Genomic DNA, 10,206 nt, shown 5'->3' with positions numbered 1-10,206 from the left:
ACCCAGGAAAAACAAAAGTCGGACTTTGACGTGAGGAAGGCAGCCAGATCTGTTCGCATGGGACAGAGCTAGTGTGAAGTGTGGAGCGGTACAGAGATCGTGAGTTTTTAACCCTGAAAAATAACCCACTACAATGGTGGAAAGGGCAGCACGACCCTCTGGAGATTTTTTTTCCACGAAACACAGTCTACTTAAACATTAACATGTGGATTAGTTGATCTTCATCAAGAAAAAATCTGCCCTTCAAAAAATATATGGACAGTGATGAGGAATAAAAAATGTGGAAGCACAGGCGTAAGTGAAAGACTCTGCTGTGTATAAGGTTAAAGTAATGATTATTGACCTGTGTCTAAAATGCCATGTTTTTATTCCAATTATACCAGTGGTAAAGCATAATTTATTATTTATTTATGATAACACTAACAGGATTAATTCTTTTTTTTTCTAGCGCTGCTGCATATAATTAATATTTTTTGTTTGTAAGATGTTTACGTTGAAGGTTTGCACTTAAATTACTTACTTCTTGTGTGGTCGAAACACCAGAAAATAAATAAGTAATTGAATTACTGCACTTTATTGTTGTCTGTCACTGGAGTTTTATTTTTTTATCAATCCCATCCAACAAAATGATGGTCATATAGTAAGCCTTTTTTTTTTTTAATAAAAAAAAAACAACAACATTGGTATGAAATTTTGTTTAATTTTGCTAATAGAAAAGTGGTCTTTTTTATACGTTTAAAATACTGTACGAACACACACAACAAATGTTTACTATCGTATCGTTTTCATTCTGTATCGAACCGTATCGTTCTTAAACTGTATCAAATCGTATCGAATCGCTCGGCCCTTTTTTAATCGAATCGTAACCTGTGTATCTAGATAAATATCGAATCGGCTTCATGCCAGAGATTCCCAACCCTAGTATTTTGTAGTTTGCTTTGACACAATATTTGGAAATCCATCCAAATTCATGCAATCAATTCTGGTCTACTTCTTCGTTGATTTTCAAGGTAATTTCACGTTGACTAGATTTCCATCAAGTTCCATGAAATGACATAAGCGTGCAACTGTGCATGCCCAACCTGTTGCGACTGCGCTTGCGTGCGTGCGGTGGGCGGGGTTTCAGCCGAAACGTCCTCTAATTAGCAGCCAGTGCGGGCAACGTAGTCAGTCGAACGTCCTGTTCTCAAGTTGTCAAGGCCACCTCGGGCCCGCTACACCTGTCCGACACGGGAGACAGACAGAACAGCTCGGATGATGATCCATTTGACTCCAAATTGACTTACAAGAAGTCCACTTTTTTTTGTCCGCCTCCCCCAAAAGGGCAGGTTTTAAATCACGGCAGTGGTCCTCGTCGATCCATCACACAGACAAGCGAGCGAGCGTCGGGATTAAAGAGGCTGCTGTCAAGATGATGTCCTACATAAAACAACCCCATTACACCATGAATGGGTTAAATTTGCCCGGCCCGGGGATGGACGTGCTGCACACAACCGTCGCTTATCCCTGTAAGTAATTTTTTTTTGTTTCTATACCGTTTTTAGTGTACTTTCATTCACGCAAAGCCGCATGAAAATAATCACAAACGGATAAAATACTCGCCTATAACCAGAAGTTCCAAATGTATTTTTTTATTTAAAAGTTGTAAGTAATTCGAATCAGTGATTTGAATGACTTATTTTTTAGTGGAACCGCAGTTCAAATAGTATGTCATGACAAAATACTATATATTGTCCAGAACGTGCAGTTTTCAGAATGATTATTTAAGTGTAGGCCCAATTGGTTATTGGAGTTATTATTAATACCATTTTTAATATGTTTAGTAATAAAAAGTGAACTGGACAATGTGTGCTCAACCTTTTTTCAACACTGCGTTAATGTTAATCTAATATTAAAATAATAGTAAAAATAATAATAATAATAATAAAATAAAAATAGATCGTCAATGTCATGTTTAACCCTTCATCGGGCAAATGACATTTTTAGTAATTAAAACATATATATATTCACCCCATAAAGACCTGGCTTTCACATACGTGGACATCACATTTTAGGTCACACTGAAAAAAAAATAACTGATGGATTTAGTTGATAAAATTTGCACTTTTAGTAAGTTAATTTTACTGCTTGCAATATTAAGTTCAGTTCACAAGCAGTAAAATGTACTTAATTGAAGTAGGTGCAAATTGTTACAATGGTTTTATCAAGTAAATCCAGCAGTTATTTTTTTCAATGCATGTAGGTCACAATATTAACATTTAGTATACAAGTGCGGCCTATTGGTGATGTACACGTCTCAATTATATTAATTATCAATTATTATTTCTATATAGTTAATTTATGAATCAATAAAATGATGAAATAACGAAACGTTAATTAAAACTGATACAATTTAAATGAATAAAAACAGATAAATCGGTTATGGCCCCCAATAAAACACTTATTACTTCTAATTTCATAACATTCAACTCAAACCAACCATTCACAATGATAGACGTCCAATTCATTTAAAATGGGAGGGTAGGCTGTGACTGTTTATCTTGAGACAAATATTCAGGCTATTATTGAAAATGAAAAGTAAATTCGATCATCTATGTCAAACCGTAAATCAGATCAGGTTTGACGCCGTTTTATTTCTTAATTTGCACCTCCAGTTCATTTCTAGACAGTTAAATGTCGCTTTGGCGTGAGTCTGAGACACTCTGCGAGGGCAAAACCTTCTTCCCACGTCTTCCTCACTTGACTCGTTCTGAAACAAATACTCTGAGGCGTTTGGCCGTGGCACCCCGTAGGACAAATAATTGGGACTTTGACTGAGCAAACTAAACTCCAGCGAGTAAAGTTTTTCCTCTCTCTCAGGGGGAAACTGACACCACGGACTTGAATATTTCAGTATAATGAGCAAATACTCGCGAAACGCTCCCTGCAGCAGAGTCAAGATCACTACAGGAGATTCCCAACTGTCTGTCTGTTTGTTGTCACGCCGATGTGCTGCAGGAAAACAATGGGGGAAACAACGAGTCACGTGACCTTGGAGTGGCGCATCACCCATATTTTTTTGTTTTTCTCGTTTTGTCCTTTTGATCTGCAGCCACACCCAGAAAGCAGAGAAGGGAGAGGACCACCTTCACTAGAACGCAATTGGACATCCTGGAGGCCCTGTTCTCTAAAACCCGCTACCCGGACATCTTTATGAGGGAGGAAGTGGCCCTCAAGATTAACCTGCCTGAGTCACGCGTGCAGGTACAGTAAAATAAAATAAATAAATAAAACAGGTAGACACCACAATCGCTGTTAAAGGGCCTATACTTCGCGGCTCGACTTTCACGCCCTCAGTGCATCGCGGATTTGAGTTATGTATCTTGTTATAGTTCTAAGAACATTTATGTACACTTACATGTACATAAATGTCTATGCATGTATATGTACATGGTGTTCCAAGCCTACATGGTGCCCTGGGTGACAAGACGCTTTAAGCAAAATTTTAAAAAAATTGCAAAAAAACTATAAAGTTTGACCCACAAATTACACCACATGAACTACAGCACAACCTTAACACAGTATTTGCGAGGAATGTTACACTTATTAACGCAATCAAACCAGCTGAAAGTGCAAAACAAAACAATAATAAACAAAATCCAGAATTCTCAAAATGTTTGGACACTATAGAATTTGTGGGAAAAAAACAAGGCAATGATCTAAAAGGGACAAAATTTCAATATTATTTTAAAAGAAAAATATGTTAATTTTAACCCTTTCAGGTACAATGGTTACTACCAGTGGCCTTCCAAGCCTACATGGTGCCCTGGGCGACAAAATGCTTTGCATATAAAACATATAAAAAATATCATAAAAAATATCATTTTCAAGTTATTAATATAGCTATTGCAAAAAAATAATCTCTATTGGCGTGAATAGCAGGTAGAGTAAACGATAAAAGGGACTTTAATGCAAGGGGTGGAACCTCGTTCAAGTGAACCATAAACAGTGACAGAAGTACACCCTTTAAGTTATGAAAATACAATATTTCCTAAATATACTTGTGTATATATATTTTTAATTTTGTGGGTTTTTTTTTAGCTACACTTTCGCCTCAGGCAGTTAGTCACCCAGGTCCTGTGTATGCATAACTACCAAATTTCACCTAATCTGTCCGCGAATAATATAGGAGTAGCTATTTTAGTTAGTGTCCTCACCAAGAAAAAGAACAACGTGAGTGGCTTCAAAGGGGACGGGACTAGATAAACTTTGTCTTTTCTTCGGGATAATTATATCACAATGCTAACTTGTAACTGTCAATGATACCGATGATGATGAAAATAAACAATAAACAAAACATGATTGAATACTGCATATACCATACGTACGAATGCTTCCTAGCTGTAAGTAGCGTTGCAAGCTCCTTATGAACAAGCCATGTGGGGTTGGAATACAACAGGTAACCAATAGGATAGAAAGCGGGACGATAGGTCAGATTAGGGTTAGACGGGGCAGTGTTAGTGATGTGTAGTGTGTCCGTCCAATGTGTGAAGTGGTATAAGGCAGAAGTCACGGTCTGCCGGAATGTGGACCCCATTCCAAACCCAGACCCAAAACCAAAAGAGAATGGTTGTGATGCTAATCTACAGAAATGTTAGATTATAAATGGCATAGCCAGTAGTGATGCAGCGTGCACACCAATTAAATGGGAGTTAAACCATTCCTTGCTGTTTTCCTCTGATAATCGAGTTAGTGCCACCGTGAGACAAAATGTTTTTAAATAAATTTTCATGCATCCAAAATATGGCAAAATGTTGCCCAATTTTCTAACAGGACAGGTGAAAGTTAATCTTTACTGAGTGAGTGCTGGAGAATTATTTGATTGAGATCAAGCCAAAAAGACAAAGATACAACAAGGCCTTTCGGAGCTTTCCTTCGAGACATTTTTGTCTAACTGGACCTCAGGTGTCAAACCCGTGGCTCAGGAGCCAGAGACCAGCCCGCAGATCATTTTGTGTGGCCTGCGAAAATAAATGAAATGCAACTAATATTTCGGTTATCCTCAATGAAGGATCATATTTACAGTTTTTTTCCCTTTAAAGATGATTTTTTTTTTTCAATTTAAAAAATAGTAAGTTCATGTTTTGTTTGTTTTCAGATTTGTTTCAGCTTTAAAATATTAAATACGGATAAAATCAAAATGGAAAAACAATTAAAAATGTTAATAACAAGAAAAATAGATTTGCAATTAGTTCACCTTCATTTTTAATTTTTTTCTAAATGTGAAGAAAAAAAAATATATTTACTGTATTTATAAAAAAAAAGACCATTTTCTTTTCTTAAATAAAAATTAAAAAGATAAATTTTTTTAAAATAAAAAATTACAATGTTACATTTTTTAAAAGAGTACTGGATTTCCGTTATTATTATTATTATTATTTAATAAAAACCAACAACTGAATAAAAAATATAATTTGAATAAAAAGTATAAAAAAATTTTTTTTTTTAATGTGAAGTAAAAAATGTATATACTGTATTTATAAAAAACAAAGACAATTTTCTCCTTAAATACAAATAAAAAAATAATTCAAAAAGCGGTGTTGTGTTTTTAATTAAAAGTTACAATGTTACATTTTTAAAAAGAGTACTGGCTTTCCGTTATTATTACCATTTTTTTTTTTTTTTTTTTTTTTATAAAAACCAACAACTGAAGTAAAAATAAAATTTGAAAAAAAAGTATGCGTTTAACTTTACAAAATTAAAAAAACATTTGCCATTTACCTTATTACTATAAATAAATACAACACAGCCCAAAAAATTAATGAGAAAATATTTGTAATGTAGAGCCTAAAAAAAATGTTCGGATTTTAAAAAATTTGACCATCAAAATAGTTGATACATTTGATCATTAATTAGTTTTCAATTAATTGCAGCAGCCCAAGTTGGCAGACATAATACCCTTTTAAAGGAAAGCAAAAATACATTGTGTCCCACGTCAAAGCAGAGTTTGACACTGAACTTGACCATTTTAAGTTCGACCTGATAACGTATATTTACAGGCCTTTAAGGCTCAATAGTGTACAAAAGCACTAAGACTCGACCTGGGTCAACTGGAAGGCAAAGCGAGTTTTTCCATGACGTAACAGCTTTCCGTCCTTGCGCAGGTGTGGTTCAAGAACCGTCGTGCCAAGTGTCGTCAGCAGCAGCAGCAGAGCAGCGGGCAGTCCAAACCCCGCCCCCCCAAGAAGAAGGCCTCCCCGGTGCAGGAGACCAGCGCCCCCGATCCCGTTCCCAACCCGTCCGGCTCGTTCAGCCCGTCGTCGGCCCAGTCGGGCCCCGGCCTGGTCCAGAGCTCCGGTAGCGGAAACACGGCGGTGTCCATCTGGAGCCCGGCGATCTCCCCGCTCCCCGACCCCCTGGCCTCCTCCACGGCACCCTGCATGCAGCGGCCCTCCCCTTACCCGATGAGCTACGGCCAGCCGTCAGCCTACGGTCAAGGCTACGCTAGCACCACCTCTTACTTCACGGGCTTGGACTGCAGCGCCTACTTGTCCCCCATGCACTCGCAGCTCTCGGGCACCGGCGGCGCTCTCAGCCCCATCACCGTGCCCTCCATGGGGGGCTCCCTCAGCCAGTCCCCGGCCTCGCTGTCTTCACAGGGCTACAGCACCGCCTCCTCCCTGGGCTTCACCTCGGTGGACTGCCTGGACTACAAGGACCAGCAGGCCTGGAAACTGGGATTCACAACAATGGACTGCCTGGACCATAAGGACCAAAACTCCTGGAAGTTCCAGGTCCTCTAGAAAGCGTCCATCTTTTAGCATGAGGCGTGCTGCTGTTTTTCTTTTATATGAGTTTCAGTTCATTTTCTGGCTAGCATCATAGAGAAGCTTTTCACCTAAATCCATTCGGATTTGGAATCCGTTCTGCCAGACAGTACAAACAATACTTTGGAACCAACAGATCAAAAAGCCTTGCAGACATCTTGATCTTAATTTCCACTGACTCCAACTCCCTTATAAAAGCAGTCCAGCAATCAGCACAGCTGAGTGGCAACTCCACTGCTGAACTATATTTGGTCCTAACGAGCTGGAGTCTCCACTTAAAGAAATATCCAATCATTTGTGGGGATGCTTTGAAAGCAAAGCTCCCATTAAATCCAGTTGAATTTTTAACTACGGTCCAGAATAAATGTTTTTTGACCAATTTTTAAAAACTCTTTAACCCCAAATGAGTTATGCCAATTTGTGGTCATTCATTTTGGCAAAAAAAACAAACAAAAAATCCTCAAAATGTCCCGAAATCTGCAGGAACCGACACAATAATAACAGGAAGTGACCCCGAAAGGGCACCAAATTAACAGGAAGTGTCATAGGTATTTACGGACCATCACAGCAAAGCGACCATCGCTATTTCTCCAGATATTGCATTTTCTCATATTCGTATATTTTTGCCTGTTCACTTTTTTGGCGTTCCAACTATAAAACGTTCCAAAAATTTGCACGATGCAGACACCCCCCCCCCCCCCTAACATTTATGGTTGCGGCAAAAAAAGCCCCCCAAAAAAAGCCCAATTCATTTCCGATGGCAGAAACCTTAAACTTTTCAAATTTCAAGATGTATCTCATTTTGCATTTTGTATCCAATTCAGGGGGAAAAAAATCAGGAAATCAAGGCACACAAAATGGCATACTGTGTCGGCCACCAACGTACGGTTCCACCCAAATTTGACCTTAAAAAGCCTCAAAATCTACAGGAAGGGACCCAGAAATCCCCAAAATCAAAAGGAAGTGACCTGAAATCAATGAAAAGTGCTCCATAATTACCCTAAATTTAATTAGGAAGTGACTCAAACTTAACTCAATGCAAGCTATACATATAATTTCGCCAAAAATTGACAAAAAGCTCCGTATTCATTTCCAATGGCACATTCAGCCTCCACAAGAACACTTCCGTTCACTCCTCTGATCTGCCCAAAAAAAAACTCAATTTTTGGTCATTATTTTTTACCCAATAAACATAGATTACCAGGCTCCAAAATGTATTGGGAATGACTCGGTAATGCCCAAAGATCATCAGGAAGTGACCCCAAATCACCAGGAAGTGACATGTAAGTACCCTAAAATTAACAAGAAAGTGACCCAACAGTATAAGGTTCCACCAAAATTTGACCGTAAAAAGCCCCAAAATCTACAGGAAGTGACCCAAAATCAACAGAAAGTGCTCCATAATTCCCCTAAATTTAATTAGTGACTCAAGCCTAACTCATTGTAATCCATACATAACAATTTTAACCAAAATTTGACAAAAACCTCCCATTCATTTCCAATGGCACGTTCAACTGCCACAATGACACTTACGTTGACTCCTGTGACCTGCAAAAAAAAAAAAAAAAAAAGCCATTTTCGGTAATTATTTTTTACCAAAAAAACTTCCTCAATTGCCGCAAAATTACAATGACCCAAAATGTATTGGTAATGACTCAGTAATGCCCAAAAATCACTCCTCTGACCTGCATAAAAAAAAACAAATTCTATGGTCACTATGTTTGACAAAAAATTACTAAAATTACTAGTACCCAAAATGTGTTTGGAAGTGACTCAGTAATGCCCCAAAATCACCAGGAAGTGACATGTAAGTACCCTAAAATGAACACGGAACACATGACCCAAAATTAACTCATTGCCTCCTATTAACAACAATAAGCTTCCAGTTCTGTGAAACTGGGAAGACTGGCTGTGACTGTTCATATTTGAGTGGGATTGACGGTGTGGACGTCTCGCTCCATCACTCCCACTCAAACATAATATAACAATGAAGTGACCCAAAAATATGCCACCAAAATAACAAGAAGTGGCCCATTAAGCAAAACATCCCCATGCAATGTCATTTTCTAGTCCAAAAAGAATCCTTTCACAACCCAATAACAATTTTCTTTTTTTTTTTTTTCTTCGTATGTAATTTGTTAACTTCTATATATATACTCGAGAATTTGTGTTGCGTTCTCCAGTGTTTGCATTTAGCGTCCCAATCAGTTTGAAGGGCGAGAATTAGGATCTCCTGTTTGTAGTTGTGTGTTTTATTAAAAGTGCTCTACTCTGTACACTTTTTTTGTGCACTGATAATCATTCTTCAAGAGTCTGTCCACTCTGAAATAGTTTGTTCCACTTAGTTACGGGTCAGTATGAACACGTCGGTGAGCGGTCATGTCCAAAGCAACATGTTCGTCATTTCCTTGGTCTGTCTTGGTTATTTTAGTTGATCTGATTCTGGAAGTGTCCCAAATCCTCTTAGTCTCCCTAAGTGAATTAGTTAGGATTATTGCCCTGTCCTCCTCTCTTTCTGTCTCTCACCTATCTTCCTTTTTCCTTCCCTCCTTGTCTAGCTTTTTCTTTTGTCTCCTTTTTTTCCGTTTTAATGCCTACTATACGACTTTCTACTTTATTTTACATGGCTCAACCCTTTGCTGCACTCCTCCTTTAATGATTTGGTAATTCCACCGTGACCTAATTACCGCACGCCAACATTAAAACATATAAATGTCGCGGAAGTTATGTCGCAAATGCCGTCCGTCCAATATTTACACTAGACATTACCGGATTTGTAGCGTGTTAATTTGAAATCTTGATTTATTTGTATTTGATTTCATTGTGTAGATGTGTAGAGAGGGGTTGTTCATTCATTGTAGATGTACGCTAAATTGACACGAATGCATCGTTGTTGGATGTAATCTTCGTACGCGTAATAAAAGCAGATTGCGTTTGTTGCATTGTGTGGACTCTGACTATTTTCTTTAATACTTCCATGGTGAATTGCAAGGAGACTGCCAAAGCACTTTTTTGCACTCAGCAATGACCTAATCCCACTCTGTGCACTCTATAATCTCTTCCGCCCCCCCCTTGTGGTGTGATTGGTTAATCCCTGCATCTGTGCACCCTCATTGGTTAACCTCGAAGAGAGCACATTACATTTGCGTTACCCCCACTGAACGCACGCACACACACACAATTTGTGCTGTAATCCCGGGGAGGAGCAGATGTGATGGGGGAGGGACGGACTGTACAGAGCAGGATGATAAATTTCGGTGTGTGCGTTTGTGTACGGGTACACAAATATGTTGCAAAACAACAACGGTGGAATCCTATAGCATGACCAGAGATGGGTAGCGTAGCCAAAATTTTACTCAGGTAAGAGCTAAAGTGGGTAGAGTAGACAAAAATTTCACTC

General features: G+C 38.5%; 1 protein-coding gene across 1 annotated transcript; it reads left to right on the top strand.

The window, feature by feature from the left end:
- Positions 1 to 1,163: 1,163 nt before the first annotated feature.
- On the top strand, positions 1,164 to 9,760 carry LOC130907061 (homeobox protein otx5-like). Its single transcript, XM_057821916.1, has 3 exons — positions 1,164 to 1,508; positions 3,092 to 3,243; positions 6,144 to 9,760. Exons 1-3 carry the CDS (start codon positions 1,412 to 1,414, stop codon positions 6,780 to 6,782), a joined length of 888 nt encoding a protein of 295 aa, XP_057677899.1. The 5' UTR covers positions 1,164 to 1,411; the 3' UTR covers positions 6,783 to 9,760.
- Positions 9,761 to 10,206: the final 446 nt, after the last annotated feature.

Source organism: Corythoichthys intestinalis, chromosome 18 (assembly GCF_030265065.1).
Source record: "Corythoichthys intestinalis isolate RoL2023-P3 chromosome 18, ASM3026506v1, whole genome shotgun sequence".
NCBI lineage: Eukaryota > Metazoa > Chordata > Actinopteri > Syngnathiformes > Syngnathidae > Corythoichthys > Corythoichthys intestinalis.
Note: the sequence above shows the minus strand (reverse complement) of the source record. Positions and strands in the feature narration are given on the sequence as shown.